Source organism: Solanum pennellii, chromosome 9, assembly GCF_001406875.1.
Source record: "Solanum pennellii chromosome 9, SPENNV200".
Lineage (NCBI taxonomy): Eukaryota > Viridiplantae > Streptophyta > Magnoliopsida > Solanales > Solanaceae > Solanum > Solanum pennellii.
This window is the reverse complement of record NC_028645.1, coordinates 15,987,187-16,007,722: the sequence shown is the minus strand read 5'-3', so window position 1 is coordinate 16,007,722 and position 20,536 is coordinate 15,987,187. Positions and strand designations below refer to the sequence as shown.

Genomic DNA, 20,536 nt, shown 5'->3' with positions numbered 1-20,536 from the left:
AAATTTATGTCAATTTTATAAGTCACAATAATTAACCACTTAATTTTTATTTTTTTGTAAAATATATATTAAAAAAATTGTGTAGCTCTCCAAATTTCATATGTGCCACATAAATTATGAGAAAATAAATAATATATGTTGAGCTCGTGCTGGCTCAGACTCAAGTATCTAGTATATGTATAAGTATCATATAATTTTAGATATAGAAGATATACTAAACTGGATGTATAAATAAGTATTATATAATTTTAGATATTGAAGATATACTAAATTAGATGTATAAGTAAGTAATATTATATAATTTTAGATATTGAAGATACACTAAATTGGATGTATAAATAAGTAGTATTATATAATTTTAGATATTGAAGATATACTAAATTGAATGTATAAATAAGTAGTATTATATAATTTTTGATATTGAAGATAGACTAAATTGGATGTTTTAAGTTGAGGATATTATTATAATTTAACTTCAGATTAGAGAGTTCATAATTATTATAATATTTTTAACTTTCAAATTTATGAGTTCATGCATATAAATACTGGTGAGGTCAGTCATATGCCCCATTACAAATTGTATCACCCATTTCACAGGAGATCTTTAGGTCAAGACATGGAGATCATTAGTATTTAACACAATCTTTGTAGGTCATATTCTTCTATTTAAGTTTTTAGCCTTTTTAAAATGGACACTTTTTGAGTACTAAAGGACACTCTAAAAATACACATCAAAACAGACAGCACGAATATTTATGGGTGAACTATAACCACATTAAAACCGACAACACGCATATTTATGGGTGAACTATAACCACATCAAAACAGACAGCACGAATATTTATGGGTGAACCATAACTAACACCTGCTACCTGTGTTGGAAATTACGAGTACGCCACAAACCACAAGCGTAAGAGTAGTCCAAAATATCCAAATGAAGTTTAAAGAAACACAAAATATCCAACTCTCATCTCTAGCATAACATTTGTTCTTACGTCACCAAATTTTCAGGCAGGTGTAAGAATGGCCCAAATCAATATTTGTATCTTTTACAACTAATACCCCTATAAAAATAAAATTAGTACAAAAAAAGGGGCAGCATCCAGCCTTGTACTATAATAAGTATATCCTTCAACTTGAGATGTGACTATGTTTAATCTTTGGTGTCATACTCCTTTTTGCTGTATAAAATCTAACTTCTCACAGCTGCAGGCTGTTAGTAGGTTATTGGTTTGAGGTTGCCGAGTTCTTATTAACCAAATCAGCACCACTCACGTATCTAGCAAAAAAGGATATCAAACGGAATGGAGCACCAATTAATGGTGCATTGGTGAGGGGAACCTCCTCCTCATACTGATCCTGATCCACACTTGTGACTTCTAAATCTGCTGACTGAACTTCATTTTCATCTAAAGGAATCTGCACGATTTCATCAGACTCGATTTCTGATGAATTTACAACAATTCTGCTATCTATCTTACTCCCATGCTCATCATCACTCACAGTTTTGTCAATGGTGTCTTTCAGAGATTGCAGCCTTTCACTTGACTGCAATAGTGCTTCACTGGGTTGAGATTTTGGCTCTGTAGTATGATCAACTTCATGCTTGTGAACGGCTCCAGGCATCTTGTGTGACCCAAGGGCTGATTCATTGGCAGTGCGAGCTGCCTCAGAGCTTGTGGTAATTACATCAGAACCTAAATATGAAGATATCTCCATTGGTGGATCTCTTCGTTCCAGCTCCACATATAAATTTTTCACCTAATATATTAAAAATAATGATTACTAACCCCGAAAAGTATATCATAATATCTAAGATACTAGCAATAAGAGAATAATAAGCTGAAACCTTCTCAACAAGCTCCACATTTTCATCAATCAGTTTGTCCACCAATGCTTGGGTAGCAACTACTTCAGAATTCAGATCCCCATTTTCAGGAGTATTCTTTATCAAGACAAAGCAAAAATAGGTTATGGTAACATGTCAATTTGCAACAATGTGATGTAAGGACAGATATATCAATCGTCAATATATATTGTCCATACATTTAAATTTATTTTGGTTATACCCCAAATTGACAGTGAACTTGTGTGACTAGAATGCTTTTAGCACTTTTAAATACATGTTGTGAGTGACTACAGTCAACACATTAAGGGGTCGTTTGGTACTAAGATTCATAACGCATGGATTAGTAATGCAGGGATTAGTAATGCAGGGTTTATTTTTATCAAGTGTTTGGTTCTTTTTTTCCCACCTCATCTTGTGTTTGGATTATAGCTCTATAAAAAGCTTCTTTCCAATTATACCCTTGAATTATTATGTAATTCGATCAAGGTAGATAATTGTTGGACAATATTATTTTCATAACCTTCTAACTAGCTATGGGAAGAACAATTTAGTTGTCTTAATTGTTATTTTTTTCACTTGAATTATTTGAGGATAAATAGTTGTCATCTTAATAAATTGATCACTCACAAAAGGTTCATTTTTCAATTAAAAAAAGATAAACCATCTACTTTCAAAATCGAGAAAGTGGTCAACAACGGTAAAATTGAATAAACCATCTACATGGACACAAAAAATTGCAAGTTTTAGTTTTAATATGTATGTAAATTTTTTAAATTGTTTAAAATATAAATAATTAGAAAACCAAGCATACATACATACATACATATATATATATATATATATATATGTATATATATATATATATATACACACACACACATTCAATTTAGATCACAAACTTCATATACAAATATACAACTCACATTTCAAATTTGTATTGATTTATATTGGATATATTAGTAACAAACAACTCTCTCTAAATAATTTGTAAGCCAATTTGTTTAAATAAACTTACTAATACAAATATAAATAATAAAATCAAGAAAATACACAAAATAATTGAAATGGTTGAGGATATTTTTGTCTTTACATAGCTTATCCCATGGATTAGTTATAACTTACACAGGCTCAAATTCCTACCAAATATAGTACTAAATAATACCTTACATAATCCATGGACTATTCTTCTAATGCAGCCTACCAAACGACCCCTAAATGTGTTTCATGACGGAAAAGACCACCTAATACATTAAGTGCCATTTTAAATGGTATTGATTTATATGTTGTGAGAAATATAAGAGGAAAATTATTATTGAATTGTACATCTACATTTTTACTATGAGTCCTATTTATATACACACTACGAGTGTGTTTAGCAATTTTCTCATGTTTGGTTGGGACAAAAGTTTTGGAAAATTTTTTCCAAATCAACTCATTTTCCTCAAAATTAAGGAAAATGATTTTCCCTTCAAAAATTAAGGAAAACATTTTCAAAACTCTCCTCCAATTTCAAATTTCTTTTTTTTTTTCGAAAAACATCAGTTTTGAAAAAACATTTTCAATTTAAAATTTTATTTTTTTACCCAATCCCTGACCCCCACGACCTACCACCGGCCAACCCCCCACAACTCCACCCCCTCCCCAAAAAAATAATTTTGCTTTTTAAAAATATTTTCAACTTCAAATTTTTATTTTTTAACTCCTACCCACCCCCTGCCCCCTCTCAGCACAACATAGTCATTTATGACATATCAAGTGAACTACAGTCTTATGCTATCAATAATGATATTTTTTTAATAAAAATATTTAAAGCATATCATGTTTAACTATTGTCTCAATCTTCTTACAAGTCATGATGTGGTATGAGGTTGTCAGCCAACCAACAGTGTGCTACTTTCTATCACTCATGGAAATAGAAATGAATGAAAACAGAATATAGGACCGGTTAATCTGCAAGACAGAATTAACAACTGACCATTTCATGTCCAGTTGGTAAACAAGGTGGTCCGGCACTCTTCTCGAGATTATAGACTTGTGTCTGCAGTACTTGTATATTTGCTTTCAGTAACTGATTTTCTTGTAATATATTGGTCCTCAACTCTTCGAACTCCTTCACCTGCGAGGCTTTGATTTTAATTTCCATGTTAGGAATTAACAGAAGCAATGATTGTCAATTTTTCTACGGGTTTTGACATCAACAGCCATAATAAGGACAAGATGTCAAAAATCAGGATACAACATCAGGAAAGCAAAGCTTAAAAGAAAAAATGTAGATGTCCAACTACAACTCCCAATGCCTTCTATGTGTAAGGATACACATTTGGTTGATTAGAACAAAACATGTCGATAATTCTTTGAAAACTAACATCACAATTTGTATCCATTAAGAGAGTTACACCCTGATATGAATGCCGAACTTTTCAAATCAAAATTCCAACGTGCACAAAGAAGAACACTCCTCTCGGTATACTTGAATTCTTAAAGGAAGCCATGATTTCTCATGTTCTTTTATGAAACGCCTGCAATTGGCTACGTTAGCAAACAAAGAACACATTATATGATAGACACTAAAAGCCATATATAGGTTCATAACAGTTTGACGAGAAAAGTTCAGTCAAGAAAAACATGATACATTTTTGTCGCTGGGACTGCATACCTGCGTCTCTAAAAGTGCATTATCACCACTTAGGCTGGAAATTATTTCTCTGAATGATTTCTGCAAAAAAAAGAAGAGACTACGGTTTGAACTTTCTGAAGCATTTGATAATAACCTATCACTTAATAGATAAAACTAACAATTAGGTTATGTTCCCTGTTATTAATTTCTTTTTATATTGGGGAACTGGTAACAATGCAGACCTAGATTAAGATAGGGCACAGTGGGGAAAAAAAGATCCATATATAGGTGATAGCTACTACTTGAGGATAGACTTTTGACTTGGATAGAGATTGTTGTTGCTATTATTCTTGTTATTTTCTTTTCTATCAAATTGATATGTAAATTCAACTTATTTTTCACATTTTTAATTGAGGATGATGATGATATAATTTTGAGCTTAAATGAAAGAGGGGAGTCATATAGTCGACACACGACCCCAACTTGTTTGGGATTGAGGCATAGTATAAAAAAGAGCAATGAATTGATCTCCTCCAACAATTGACTTATATATAATTTAGCAAAGGAAAATCAAGCAGATTTATCTATGCAGCTCAAAACAGTAAACTATTCTCTTTCTTTCTACTCGACTAGAAGTGCTAAGAGCGTACTAAGCTCCATGTGCATGCCCAGAAAAGTCCAAGTGGCTGTGCAATTTACTTCAAAATTACAAAGTGGTTGTGTTTGAAGTAACTGATATACAATATACTTCAAGGCACGTTTACTCTCAGGTACCACCTTATTATTATAGCCGTATTGAAGAAAACTCTGTATCTAGATTCTAGATCGATCACTACAACAGGTTTTCAACAAGGAACATTTTACTGCCATTCGGCTTTTAATTATCTTAGATTTTCATAATGAAGTAAGAGAATTCCATTAAATGGCATCAAGAACTCGGCTTCTCATCTAAATAGCAAATCCCAGTGACATTTTGGTTCAATTATACTGCCATTCACTTTTTAATATCTCAGTTCTTCATCCTTTTTTGATTAGATAAATGAATTTCATTAAATGGCATCAAGAACTCAGCTTCTAATCTTAACAGCACATCCCAATGACATTTCGGTTCAAATATACAGAACATGACTTGTTTGTTGTTCTTGTAACGCTCTACACTGTTTTCTTCTTCTTAGTACTTAGATGTGTTGCACTTGAGCCAAGAGTCTTTCGGAAACAACCCTCCCTACCTCCACAGGGTAGTGGTAGGGTCTGTGTACACTATACCCTTTCCAGACTCCACTTGTGGGATTTCACTAGGTACGTTGTTGTTGACTTGGTACAGTTAAACAGAAAATGTCACTTGATCGAAATCAAGAGAAGTACAAGTTGAAAGGCAAAAATGACTTTCTCATATTTGTTATGATGGAAACACAGAAGTTTCCTGTCATATATCCACATGCATGAACATTAACAACAACAGACCCAGTGCAATCCCACAAGTGGGTCTGGGAGGGTGGTTGTATGCAGCTTTTATCCTACCTTGTGAACGTAGATGTTGTTTCCAATAGATCCTCGGCTCAAGTAAGGCATATCAAAATCAAGTATGGTGTGGAATTACAGTAGTGAAGAAGTCATGCTAAAAAGAAAGGAGAAGAGAACAGTAGCAACAGCAAACAATACGGTAACTGAAGCAAAGGATACAACATGTAATAAAATAGAAGTGTAGTAATAACAATACTGACAGAGGAAACTTGACAACGCTCGATTACTTACTAAATTTCCATCCTACTTTGGCCTACCTCTCTAAATACCCACCAAGCCAACCTCTAACACCTCCTCACTGGCACCTGCACATTTCCTCTCACATGCCCGAACCATCCCAATCTCGCCTCCCTCCCTCGTCCTGTCTACCGCGGAGATCACTCCCACCTAATCCAAATTATCTTCGCTCCTAGTATTTCGACACATTCACTGCAACATCCTCATTTCCACTACTTTTATCTTCTAGACGTGCGAGTTCTTGATCGACCAACACTCTGTCCGTAACAATCACTTCATATTACATACTTTTTCATAGCAACATCCTCATTTCCTCTACTTTCATATTCTAGATGTGCGAGTTCTTGACCGACCAACAATCCATCCCAAACATAGATGGTCCGAGGACCACTTTATAAAACACACTTTTAGGTCCTTGGTGGCACACTCTTAATACGAGCCTCCATTTCATTAGCTCTAACACGATATGCAACATCATCATCAATCTCCTTAAAATCCTTGAATTACGAACTCAAGATACTTGAAACTTCCTTACTTGGAGATAACTTGTGTATCAATCCTCACCTCCACATCTGCCACATGAGTTCATCAGTATACTTGCACTCTAAGTACTTTGTCTTAATCCTCAACTTGAACCCTTTAGGCTTCAAAGGTCTGTCTTCGAACCTCTAGCATATAATTAACTTTGTTGCATGTCTCATCAATCAATACTATGTCAACTGAAAAAAGCATATTGTAATACCTTGTACATCTATGTTAACATGCAACTACTCAAATAGCAAAGGATTGGTATGAAACCGAGAGACTAAAAATACAAATTGATAATTATGTTAAGTAACACATATATATATATAGGTTGTTGAAGTGTTAACCTAAGGTTTTAGCCCAAAGGAAGCCTTCAAACAAAAGTTCAAGTCAAAGAATGCCCTGTGGAGGGTCACTACTTCAAGTGATCCAGCATATTGTCCGCTTTAAACGAGCAGATCTCCCAGATGGAGAGCTAACTGATCAAATCAAAGGTCTTTGAGTCTAGTTTCTTAAAAAACAAATCGCTCGTCCATCCAAGTTCAATGTCAAGAACTATGCAAGTTTGAAGAAGACATTGTTTGCAAGATTTCCATTTATGTTTGACTCTCATGTTCATGACTAAGTCAACGTCAACAAGATTATTTGAGCTTGGAAAAAGGTGATTAATAATTGAGCCTAAAGTCTAAGTGTTGTAGTGTACAAAATGTGAAAGTACTAGTTGAAGGGATTAAGATATGGAAAGCAAAATAAATGTAGGACAAAGTAACCTACTTATTTAGACATCCTACTTGTTCGAGCTACTTTCTTAAACATCCTACTTGCTTGCGAGATGCACGTGCTTAAAGATAACTAATGTGCCACTTGTTTGATTACGCAAACCCATGTGACAACATATGGTGAGGGTCCCACTTGACATAGTTTAGTAATCACCTACTTGAACAATGGAAGACCCAAATTAATTGGACCAGAGCGAGATGGGGCGGGTCATTGGGTCAAGCCCAAGACTTGTCTTCCAAGAGGTGACATATATCTATTTACTTAGACCAAATATCATATTAATCCAAAGAAAATTTCACAAGTCTTTCTATCTCGATTGTGACTTTCTCTACAAAGAGGGCTCCTGAATTTTCTTCTTCTTTCACAACCCCTAAGGTAAAAATTTTGTATGTATTTCACATAGTTTTAACTTGTAAGGGAGTGGGAGAACTTGTGGTCACATGTTGAGAGCTTGAGGCAGCCTTTAGAGAAAGAGTTCCCTAGGCCGCCCATATTGGTGAGATGTTGTTTTCAAGTGATCTCTTCTTGTCCTAGGGTTTTGTTTTGAAGAAAATTGTTTGGGTTGAAGATGTCAAGTTAAGAGATTGTAAGTTCCAGCAAATTTGACGTAAGGTTCTAGTATATCTGTCACGTGTTTAAAAGGAAAACAATTGGCTACCATATGGCCTGCACTTGCATAGATCACATAGTCATATGACTCTTAAGCAAAAACAAGTACTTGATAGACTAGAATATATATTATGTTACTTGTGCGTAACATAAAGCTCCTCACTTGCTTATGTGAAAGATAAAGATGGTAACTCAGTTGTTAATTTGTTATAGGCTTTGTAAATATATGATTAAAACCTACTCTAAAGCGATGGATGGGTATTCATAGGTCCACTTCACAGACAAAGTGACGCGAATTTTGTGCACATTATTGAGACAGACCGCCCTTTATGGCATATGTGATAGATAGTAGACAACTGAAAGGTCATGCACTAGTTCCCCTGGTTCCCCTGACTAAGACGGCCTACAAGCTTACGGGCAGACCCTTTATAGGAGCCTGGGGAAGGCGTACCTTACAGCAGATTGCGATGTACACTTATCAACATCATGCAACTTATGTAATTTGGCAATATATCTTTTACATGTGTCATAGATCACCTTTGGAGGCCATCATGTGATTACTTGTTTACTTGTACTAAAGATAGAGGTAGAACATCACCTAGGCAAACTACTACATATTATATATTAAAAAAATAACTCAAGCATGTGAGAATTTCTACTGATAGTTATAAGTTACAGCTTCATATTATACTTTCAATATTCATATCGTTCATGTGCTCAAGATTTCCCCAAGAGGCTTATCCGTACATTGTTACAAGTAGCCTTTAAAGGCCTTTCATTTGATCACTTACAGGGATGAAACACATAGCATATATCATGTGTAAATCTAACACTTGTTAACATTTTAAGCAACAATCGAAATACATTTTAAATAAGTTTATAAGGTTATCCATAAGATAAAGTTTTAGACAAAAAGGGTTCTGATGTTCAGTTGTTTGTAGTTGCTCATCTTATTATTTGATTGGTCGAGCATCCTCATGTATCTACTTGTTATTGAGTTTGTTTTACATAATAGTACATGTTGTATATGTATAGATGTTCAGTGGCTTGGGACACTGCATTTCTATGAATGCAGGATCAGGTATACAGATTAGTAGACTCCCGCAGTAGTCTCTTGTTGCATACGCAGCAAAGTAGCAAAATATTGGTAGCTCCATTATCACCTGGAGGTAATAGGTGCCTAGTACTACTTAGATGTTCTTATAATTATAGTTGGGTATGTTAAGGCCCTGTCCCGACCATTTAATAAGGTACGGTTAAGAATTCCATTAGAGGCTTCATAGACTTTGTAAAATTGTCACCTATGATTATAGTTTCATTTGTCCATCACATTAGTATGGCCAGTTGGTCAGTGTTGCATAGGTACGGTTCCTCATTATTTGCCTCGTGTATAGCAGGTGTTCATACTGTGTTTTTCCGCCCCGTCCAAGCTTGGGCGTTAAATATACACCATGGCCATCTACCTTTGGAGATGTCACATCAGTTCATCCATTACCAAGGAAAAAACAAATGGGCTAAGAGTTGATCCCTGGTGCAACCCCATCATTGCCTGGAAAGTGCTCGAGTCTCCTCCAATTATCCTCACTCATATCTTGGCTCCTCGCACATGTCCTTAATCACTCTAATGTAAGTTACAGGCACACTTCTAGCCTCCAAACATGGTCAATGAAGTGGTTGAGAACCCTAAGGTCTTAGGTTCAAAACTCAACGGAGACAAAAAAAAAAAACTACATACGTCTTATAGCTTTGGTGGACAGAGTTAGTGTTACCTAGTATCCGTTGTTGGTGGGAGGTGGTAGGTATCCCATGGAAATTAGTCGAGGTGCTCAAAACGGACACCACGGTCATTTTGAAAAAAAAAAGCCTCACGAACTTTGTTGTATGCTTTTTCTAGGTCGATGAACATCGTATGTAAGTCCCTCTTCCTCTCACTATATTGCTCCATCAATCTACTTACGGGATGAATGGCTTCTGTAGTTGACCTTGGCGGCAGGGATCCGAATTGGTTCTCGGTAATAGACACGACATCCTCAGCCTCATCTTCACCACCTTCTCCCGAAATCCCTGAGTGTGGGTTAGTGGCAAATACCCCTTTAGTTGTTGTAATTTTGAATGCCACCCACATGAATGAACATCATAAAAATTGCACTTCCAAAGGTTTTTTGTTACTTTTAAGGTCATCAGTTGTCTAGTCATGATTCCTTCTTGCATGTTATTTTGTCTTTTACTCCCTTTACAGACCTGACGGCTTCATTATCAAGAAAAAATACAATTCCTCTTAATAGAAGCCATACTTTATATGTCATCAAGTATTCAAAACCATCTGATTGAATTTTGTTCACTGTTTTTTTAACAATTTCTTCGGTATCTGTTCTGTTTTACTAAACAATTATATCCATGAGCATTTAATTGAAGCCAGATATATTTTATGAATATGTTTCCTCTAAATAGCCAAGCATCTTAAATCATATGCATAGCAGGTCATATTGCTCTTTCACCTATCTATTAAGCACATCATATCGCTATTCGTGAAATTTCCATAGCAACTTGACAGATGCATAACATGATTCGAATCAATAGGGCAGCCTAAAGCACTAAGCCCCTGCTATGCATGGGTCTGGGGAAGGGCATGCAACCCAGAATACCTAGCTTGCTAAATTCTTGTTATTACTTGACCGCAACTGAAACAATACACATGGTCTCAAAATAGAGGATATTAGCAACAAAGCCCACTCAAAACTACATGCATTAAGATATAAGAAAGTACCTCCTTTTGGACCCAGTTCTCTCTTTCCTTCTCCGTCTCTTTTACTTCCTCCTCCAAGCTCACCTGATATTCATGCCAAAGTTATTCTCAAAGCCTTTATTTTGACCAGGACAATTATCAAAGAGAAACACAAATAAATTGCTTATCAGCATGAATGTAATAAGGTATGAGACTGAAGTCAAAAGCAAGAAAAAACTCCACTGTCAAGTGAAAGAATAAAGGTGATCAAAAATTTACTGAAGTGATATTAAATATTTTACCCTCGTTGTATTTGAATTTTCCACTTCATCCACCAACACACTGATTCTTTCCTCCAAGCTAACCTGCAAGGATGAAGGTATTCCATCTCATGAAATCTGCTCAACAAAGCATGCTAGCTTCTAGTCATTTCTTTTCCCCAGATGGAACCAAAAACAAAAATAAGAGAAACAAAGGACGAAACGAAAACAAAAAGTATCAGTACAGTTATTAGGAACAGTTCCCTGTCAAAGTTACCAGTATTAAAGTAGGAGAGAGATTACCTCCTTCTGGACCCTGTTTTCTGTTTCCTTCTCCATCTCTTTTACTTTTTTTTCCAAATTGACCTGATATTCATGCTAAAGTTATTCTAGTGAATGTTTTTGAACCAAGCAAATTCTCAAGGAGAAGTACCACTATATTGCCACAATACATGAAGATAAAAGGTATGCAACAAAACTCAATGGCATGATAAACCCCCATGATCAAGGGAAACAACAGAAGCACATAAAAATTAAACTTCAGGATTTATTACCCTCTTTGAATTCAACTTCTCCACTTCCTCCACCAACTCATTATTTCTTTTCTCTAAGCCACCCTGTAAGGAACAAGGTATTACTCTGGAACTTACTGCAGGACTCAAAAGAAAATCTTAAAATTGCAGAAAATGTGATTAAGGATATGACACTGAATTGCTTATAACCAGTGATGGTAAAACAAAATGATGATCTTAGGAAAAAAAACTTGGTTCTGATATACAAGAAAATTTATTTGCCAATATGGGATTATCACCTCCTTTAGAAGCCAGGAATTCTTTTCACTTTGTAACTGAGAATTCTTCATCTCAAACTCAGCCTGAAAATTACAGAGAGCATACTTCTTGTCATGTAGACCTAAATTTTAAAGAGTCGTTGTGGAAGTAAAAGTACAATAAAAAGAAACCGGCAATGGAAACTAAGAAATGTCAATTTGGTGTCCTAAATGCAATATATCTTTGAAAACTTCCACAGAAGTAGAAATGAGAACGGTTAAAAGTTTTAGTACCTCTTTCTGCAAGTAAAGATCCTTCTCCATATGCAATTGTCTTATCTTTTCTTCTTGGTTAGCCTGAAAAAGTTTAAAAGGTCACTGATTTCTGTAGAAGGACCATTGACTAAACAAGGAAAGAATATTTTAGGTGGATAATACGTTCCAGAAAGCACAGCTATTGTGATAGTAGTATGCATCTATCCATGTTTTCCCATTACCTCTTGCCTCCTGAGACTACTAATTTGATCTTGCAATTGCATGATTTTCATCTCAAAACTAGCCTGTGGACCACAGAAGAGCGTAAAACTCGAGATAGATAGGATAAATAGGACAAGACGCACGTAGCAGCATGGCATACCATCAGACTTCGAAATTTAACCGTACTTGAACAATATATTTTTGAAAATGAAACTACATAACTCGAACAACACACGAGAAGTACAACACAGTTTTCCCCACATTTGAATCATGAGAGGGAACTCTTAATATTTGGTCAAAATCACTTTGTTTTTTCACTGTGCCTGCTTTCAGACAGAGGCAGAACTAAAATACCTCTTTATGCAGATGACTGTTATTTTCATTCTGAAGTTGTTTAATCCTCTCGTTCAAGTTAGACTGCACATCAAGGTAAATCCGCAAGATTAGGAGTGAAAATCCTAAAAAACTGATTAGGCACCAGCCACAGGCCTATGAGTTAGCAAGTTGCAGGTTTTTACAATGCAAATTGTGTGTACTTTCTATTACCTCCTTCAGTAAACTGGCATCTTTTTCCCATGAGAACTGTTTAAGTTTCTCCTCGAAGATAGCCTGTAAAACAGCAGTAACTTTTAAATGTTTTAATTAAAATGTAGATAGAAATTATATATGGGATTCCATGCAGATGTAAGCTCATTTAAAGGCCTGTCCATAAAATAGAGAAAGCAATGACTTGTCATGAGTTATACAATAGACAGATAAGAGAGAGGGGAAGAGAATACAATTATCATAAAATTATGAGCCCATAACTGAAAATGGCTCAGCAGTTGCTAAAAGAGGAGGCCTTAACTCACCTCTGAATCCATCCTACGGTGTTTCTCGTTCTCCGCTAAAGATGACTGTAAAAACAAGAATGTCAAAAGACAACATATCAGAAAGTATCAAGAACCTTAGATGTTTACAACAAGGCCTCAGTCCCAAAAATTGTTGGGTTTGGTTATACGGATCTTATTTCTTCATCTAAATTTGTAGCATCATCATACTAAATAAAATAAAAATAAATTAAATATTTCTACAACTATAATAATAATAATAATAATAATTAAAAAAAAAAATAAATATTAATTATAATAATATTATAATATATTTTTTTTGAGAAGGAATAATATTATAATATTAATAACAATAAGACTAATTTTGAACTACTCCTTCTGTCCCAATTTATGTGATGTAGTTTCATAGGGCATGGAGTTTAAAGAAATATGAGAAGACATTGCAATGTTCCAAAAATTACCCCTTAAAAATGAATCTTTACATAGAAGAGTGCACCTTTTGTGGACTTTTTGCCAAATAAGTGAGACCCAACATGGGTTTAATGTTGGTAACGTCACTATTTGCCAAATAAGTAAATGTGTCATTCTTTGGGACAGATATCACATAAATTGGGACAAAGGGGGATAGTTGTTATCACCTATATAGATCTTTTTCTTCTATTTTGTCCTATCTTTAGCAAAGTTTGTGTTGACACAAGCATTTCAAGACAACTTCCCTCCATGTGATTTTAGGTTTACCCTGTCCCTTTTACCATTCACTTACAATAGTTTCACTCCTATGGACTAATACATATGTAAGTTGATGCGGAACACGTCCAAACCATCTCAAGCGACCTTCTCGCATTATATCCTCAATGCATGTGACTTGGACCTTCTAGCAAATGGGTTCATTTTTAATCTTATCTAGTCATAGTATAAGGATTCTCCGTCCTTTGCCTTTGGCAACTTCTCATAACATTATACTATCTTAAATAACTTTGTTTACCTCCTCATTCCACCACCATCATTTCTTGGTTGAGAACCTAGACCTTAAGACATACTTAAAACTTTAGTTGCTATGGTTTTAATGCAAACTGACATTTCTTTCCACAAGATATCTGAGTCTCCCTCTAAGTCTCAAGCCTAACACCTAATTCACAGTTGTGTGAGAGGTGCACCTTTCTCACTCTACTGTTAACCTTTCATCTAAGACTACTAACTAGTGTTGGGTGTATAAGGGTTTAAGACATAGAAGAGAAAGATGATTTTATTCACGTACAATATGCTCTTTTGAAAATACTAATCTGATAAGGCACAAACCACAAGAAGACCTAGAATACAGGAAACTATTAAAATCCTAAATACTATAAATGACTGACTATGTATACCATCAGATATTTCCTGTGAGTGTTGTAAGCCAGTTTATGACTTCTCCTTCTAATAGTCATTGGGATGTAGTTGTTCGTATTCTACGATGTAAAGGACTACTCTTTGAGGATCAAGGTCATGTTGATTGGCAGGATCACCCTTTGATAGACGTTCTACATCCAGATATTGTGTTTTAGTTGGAGGTATTTTGATGTCATGGAAGAGTAAGAAACAAAGTGTGGTTGCTCGATCCAGTGAAGAAGCAGAATATCGAGTAGTGGTTGTAGCAACTTGTGAGGTAGTTTGGATCAAACAGTTTCTTGGAGAAATGAAGTTTGGAGAAACCGGTCATATGGAACTTGTGTGTGATAATCAAGCGGCCCTTCATATCGCATCAAATCCAGTGTTTCATGAGAGGACTAAGCACATTGAGATTGATTCACTTTGTAAGAGAAAAGATACTCTCAGCAGATATTGTTACCAAATTTGTGAAGTAAAATGATCAACTTGCAGATATCTTCACCAAGTCCCTTACAGGTCCTCGTATTAATTACATTTGTAACAAGCTAGATACATATAATTTGTATGCACCAGCTTGAGGGGAGTTTAGAATAGAATAGGAAAACACAATCCTACACAAAATCGGAATAGTTTATAGTCTCCTATTTGTTAAGACATTGTATTTTTATAGTGTCTATAAATAGGGTTCTCTATGTAATAATTAAAACCATAATTCAATAATATTTTTTCCATATATTTCTCACAATAACTATAACCACCATGTACTTGTTCAAAGTCATCGATTTGTTTACCTACATGGCCATTTAGTTCTCTACCTATAAGGATTTGTCAGCCTCTTGCCTCCTGGAATTCCTTGAACCAAGTTAGCCATATCCTCACAAAACTTGGGTTTAGCTTCTACATCTAATCTTATTTGCAGCACATAGGTACTATTAACATTGATTGTCTCCTTCCCCCATACAAGCCTTACAACAATAATGCCATCCCCAACTCGTTTTACCTCTACAACCTTATCTTTACGACTTAGTTCTACAATAATTCTCACTCCGATCCTATTTTTATCTATCCCACGATACCATAACTCATAACTCGTGTTACCTATCTCTCTAGCCTTACTCACCTTTTTAGAGTATCCACTAATTCCATCGTTTTCCTTGCCAAAATGCTTATATTCTAGGTATCTACCCGAATCCGACTCTCTTGTACTAACTTTTTTCATATGTCAGATCCCTTTCTTATTTTGCACCATATCCGAGTTTGTGATTTGGCGGAAATAGGTCCTTTACACGCACCCATCCATGATGTGGGAACCCTTCTATATTTTGTACCACAATCGGTTTTTGATGTGGCGGTACTAACTTCTTTACCTGCACTCATTCATGATGCGAGAACCTTGCTTATACTCCCTCACTGCCAAGAGATAATGGGGTGGAATCCCTTGCTCATTTGCTATTAAGTTGCCGATTATCATGGTTTTAAATTTAAAGGTGAGAAGGCATGTTACATACTTCAATTATTTCTTCTCTCCACCAGGAAGCCCCATTTTTTTTTTTTTTGAAACTGGTAATGTTGAGGCAGCCCCAGTTCTAATCCTTCTCTTTTTAATTCTTTTCTCTCAAGACATTCCAATATATTTCCTTCCATTTTCTCTTTCCGTATTCTCCTCTTCCATGCACCCTTCCTATCATGAGTTTCTCCTATTAACTTCACACTTAGTGGAGAAAGGACCCTCTCTATTTCCAAAGAAAATGAAGATCTGATTCCAGCTTGCAATAAAAATTTGACAAGTAAAGACTTTCATCTGTGGTTATAAATTCATGAGAAATCCGCTTAAATTCACAGTTTAAAAGAGAACACTTTACCAGTAGGCATTGAATATTGCATCTGCATCTGTTCATAAATGAAAAGAAGGAAAAAACTGCTGTATGACAGGGCTTTCAAGTTTTCTGTACCAATTCACTTACTGATCGAGCATAAGGAAAATTAAATGTTGAAACTATGGTTTCTTATTACACTTTCACATTAATGATGCAGCAAAACTTTTAAAAAGTACATATTCAAATTAAGAAGATTACTTATAGCATAAATCTTGAATATACAGATACCCCAAATGTGGGTTCAGAGAAGAGAATAAGCTATGTTGAACTGTGACAAAGTGAGGCGACATTTTGGGCTTTAAATCAAAAAAAATTCTGCCCTTATTTAATCTCAAACATATAGACGATCATGATGTGAAAAAGATATTCTTTAAGAATTGGACTCAAAACACTCTCTCTCTCTCTCTCTCTCTCTCTCTCCTTCAAATATGTTTTCTAGTTCCTTTCTTCTCGACCAATGCAACCTTTATTCTCTAACAACTCAATTTCTGAATTCAGTTTAGTTAGGAGCAAGAAGCTCATAATAGCATTTGATTACAACAATGTAACCAGTGGAATCTAGGGAGGTAGAGTGTACTAGACCTTACCCTACCTTGGGAGGTAGTGAGGTTGTTTACAATAGATCCTCAGCACAATGAAAAGATGGCAAAGGAAAAATAATAGATAAAAGATGCTGGAATAATTAAAATTGACAATAACTACAACAAATAAATTGAAGTACAAGAAACAACAGATAACAGCAAAATAGAAGGACAAGAATTACTACTTAGCTAGGTCACGCACAACTGCCGACTAACCCTCGCCTTAATGTGTGCCCTCAATAACCTCCTTTTCTAAGGTCATGACCTCGGTGAGCTGAAGTTGCTTCATGTCTTGTCTAGTCACTTCTCTTTAATACTTCTCCGGCCTACATCTATCTCTCCTAAAACCCACCAAAGTTATCCATGATGATTAATTCATGGATACAAGTTTCGGGTCATTTGGAAAAAGGCAACTTATCAATTAAATAACATCTATTTGTTGTACTTTTAGATCACCCAGTAATATTGAAAGTATGAATATGTTCTTACATCAAAAAAAGAAATACAGCAAAAAGTGGAAGGCAAAATCCATATATGGTTCTAGAAACATGACTCCTCTTAGATTTGAAAACAAATAAACCTTTAGTACCAGAATGATTTGGTTATAGAAGTTAACTTACGACTTTGGCACCCTCAGTGTCATGTCTATTAGAATCGTCATCTATCCCCGAAGTATCATCAGTATGTGCTTCAGAACCACGTATTTCAGCAGGATGGTTCTGATTGGAGGAAGCGGATTCTTCTACACCGACGGCATTATTTTCTATTACTTTGGTTTGTTTATTCTTCTTTTTCTTGTTCTTCCTCTTCTTCTTCTCTTCTTCCATTGGCACGGGGCCAACAATCAAAACTCAGTAAGTAGCAATGGAACAGCACAGCCTACAGAAACCATAAAATATTGTAATCAAGCATGCCATTTCAAATTAGACACAAAATTGACATGCATTTAACATCTCTTTCTCATTAGAACTTGTAGAGCACCGCGAAAAATCAATCTGACTTTAGAATCTATCAATAAACTCTCCATCTGATAAGGCACTTTGGAACATTAAATTCAAATCAAGTCATTTTTCAATTCAAGATGTAAAATTCACCAATAAACACATAAATAAAAGAAAGAACTTTGCATGAACACAGCTGGAAATGCTAATTGCAACACTTGAGAATAAGAATCAACTTGAATTCAAATTTCAACATGCTATACAAAAAACAAGAGAGCATATAAGTTTCTTCCTTGTTAAACTTGTGAAGCACCGTCCAGCATGAACCTGAATATTCGGAATAAACCAATAGACTATAGAATCAAATCAAAATCCATTTCAAGTTTCAGATTAACCACCAAACAATGTGAAACGTCAAAAATTAGAGTTAGATCAAGAATGTATTAACCTTCAATTACACCAAAAAATAAGATGAACACTGAAACATGAGAGCTAATAATGTAAAACTTGGATATTCCAGAATCAATTAGTAAACTAGAAATTAGAAAGGAGGCATTTTCGGAACCTTAAATGCAGATCAATTTCAAAATCGATCAGCAAACGAATGTTAAACTTCAATGTAGGACACTAATTTTTTTTTTAGTTACAGAAAATATAAATTTCCTCTATATGAACATAGAAAATAAATTACACAAAAAAGGAGTAGGTCAGATTAGCAGAGCTAAATAAAATGTTTAATGCAAAAACAAAATCAGATGAACATTTACCGAAAGAAGAGATCGACAAGAGATTCAACCTTTGAGAAGACACCGTAAAGTTGAAGCGACTGAATTTGGGGTATGGGGTATGGGAGAGGTCAAGAGCGTAACGGCCAGGTAAATGGTCTTGTTGCTAAAAAAAATTTAGTTTATGTTCCAATTTTTTATTGCGTTGTCCTTCCAATCATCTGCCTACACGTTGCACTGTTTAACTCAGGTTCTCACAAGTCATATGAAAGAAAGTCAAAAGGCCTCAACAACATTTGTACAAATATAAGAAAAACTTCTATAAATATTTCACTCAGATTTATTACTTCTATCTATAGTTTCCAATAATTTTATGTTGTCTCACTAGTTTATAATTTTATACTTAAAGTTTGAGTTAGATAATAAACTTTTCCTATAAAATACATTGTGAAATATAGATAAATAAGGAAAGAGAAGAGTGTGGTCAACCTAAGAGTTTGTTTATACTAGATACATGTGAATCACATTAGATACATATATCTAATATACAAATAAATAGCGATAGAGAGATAGTATATGAGTGATGAAATAGGAGAGATGTTATACTGTTATAATTTATCTAGATAAATTACACCTAATTATGATTCCATGTAACCGAGTCATATAGGGGTATTTACAGTTTGAATAAAATCGATCCAAATCAAACCCAAACCAATGTTACTTGGGTTTGGATTGGTTTTAGATTTTTAAAAATTGATAGTGTTTGGTTTGATTTTAGCTTTATTTTAAAAATTGAAGAAATAACCAAACACAATTGATAAAGTATATACATATATTGTATTATTATACATGCATAATATATTCTTTTTATAAATGATGTTAAATATCTTATATAATATTTTCATCAAAATTTATTTATAATTGGGGGAATGACCCGATAGGTCCTTATACTTGGCTCTGTTGGTACTTGTTGGACCCTTATACTTGCAATTTTGTAAATTAAACCCTTAAACTCGCTGAAACACAATATTTTAAACTCTTTCCTCATCTTATGTGTGCACGTGTGATACACTTATTTACGCGTAAGATTCCACGTTATTTTTAATGACACGTAAGAAATTACATATTAAACAAATAAAATAAAAATAAAAGCATAACCGGGAAATTTTATTATTTTCTCCATTTTTGCTCTCAAATTGAGAACAATCCATGTTAAATTGGTGGAATTCTTACCTATTTGACTTGAATTTACACTATTGTTAACAAACATCAACCAACAAATCTCTATTCAATTTTAAATTTATTTCATAAATTCACAAAACTCATTGGTTATTTTTGAATCTTCAGCAAACTTATCAATGAAGTTTTTCCTTTTTCAATACACATTATCATCAAAGAATACACACAAAGTCGAGAGTTTGAAAGAACAAATATGGCAAATGAAAAGAACTAGGAGGGAAATTGACTTGCAGCAAAAAGAATGAATTTGAGAAAAATATTTAGGGGTGGAATAGTGTGAAGGAGAAGGAGAAAGAGAAGAAGGAGGAGGAGGAGGAAAAGTTGGGTTAAACCAAAGAAAGAAGTGGAATGGGTTTAAGAAATTTGGTTGCGGTGGGCGTGGGGGTGGGGGTGGAGGTGGGTAGCAGTAATAGGCTGATTTGAAGTAGAATGACTCCCCCCTTTCTTTTGGTGTTCTCATTTATTTGTTTTTAAAATTTCAATGTTTTTTCATATAAATTTTATACATACCTACTTTAAAATGCGTGACATTACAAATTGTTCCAAGTCAACAATATTAATGTCACATGTGCTCAGTCAATGGTTATAGACATTTAATATATT

General features: G+C 34.6%; 1 protein-coding gene across 5 annotated transcripts; it reads right to left on the bottom strand.

Moving 5' to 3' along the window:
• Window positions 1-917: 917 nt before the first annotated feature.
• LOC107031681 (ankyrin repeat domain-containing protein 26) lies at window positions 918-18,917 on the bottom strand. Of its 5 annotated transcripts, none has more exons than XM_027911759.1 (16): window positions 18,737-18,874; window positions 17,649-17,907; window positions 13,224-13,268; window positions 12,919-12,981; window positions 12,727-12,789; window positions 12,393-12,455; window positions 12,190-12,252; window positions 11,938-12,000; window positions 11,681-11,743; window positions 11,430-11,504; window positions 11,169-11,231; window positions 10,909-10,971; window positions 4,506-4,565; window positions 3,825-3,965; window positions 1,850-1,945; window positions 918-1,761 (listed from the first exon to the last, which is right to left on the bottom strand). In XM_027911759.1, exons 2-16 carry the CDS (start codon window positions 17,853-17,855, stop codon window positions 1,225-1,227), a joined length of 1,665 nt encoding a protein of 554 aa, XP_027767560.1. In that variant the 5' UTR covers window positions 17,856-17,907; window positions 18,737-18,874; the 3' UTR covers window positions 918-1,224. The 5 variants fall into 5 exon arrangements, with proteins under 5 accessions (XP_027767560.1, XP_027767563.1, XP_015088611.1 ...); XM_015233125.2 differs by having other exon boundaries at window positions 930-1,761; window positions 11,430-11,492; XM_027911760.1 differs by having other exon boundaries at window positions 1,225-1,761; window positions 18,766-18,917.
• Window positions 18,918-20,536: the final 1,619 nt, after the last annotated feature.

Coding starts and splice junctions, on each gene's coding strand:
- LOC107031681 (XM_027911760.1), bottom strand. CDS start 17,855: ATGGAAGAAGAGAAGAAGAAGAGGAAGAACAAGAAAAAGAAGAATAAA. Junction 12,982..13,223: donor ACCGTAGGATGGATTCAGAG/GTGAGTTAAGGC, acceptor GCTGTTTTACAG/GCTATCTTCGAGGAGAAACT. Junction 11,505..11,680: donor AGAAGTTGAATTCAAAGAGG/GTAATAAATCCT, acceptor GAATAACTTTAG/CATGAATATCAGGTCAATTT.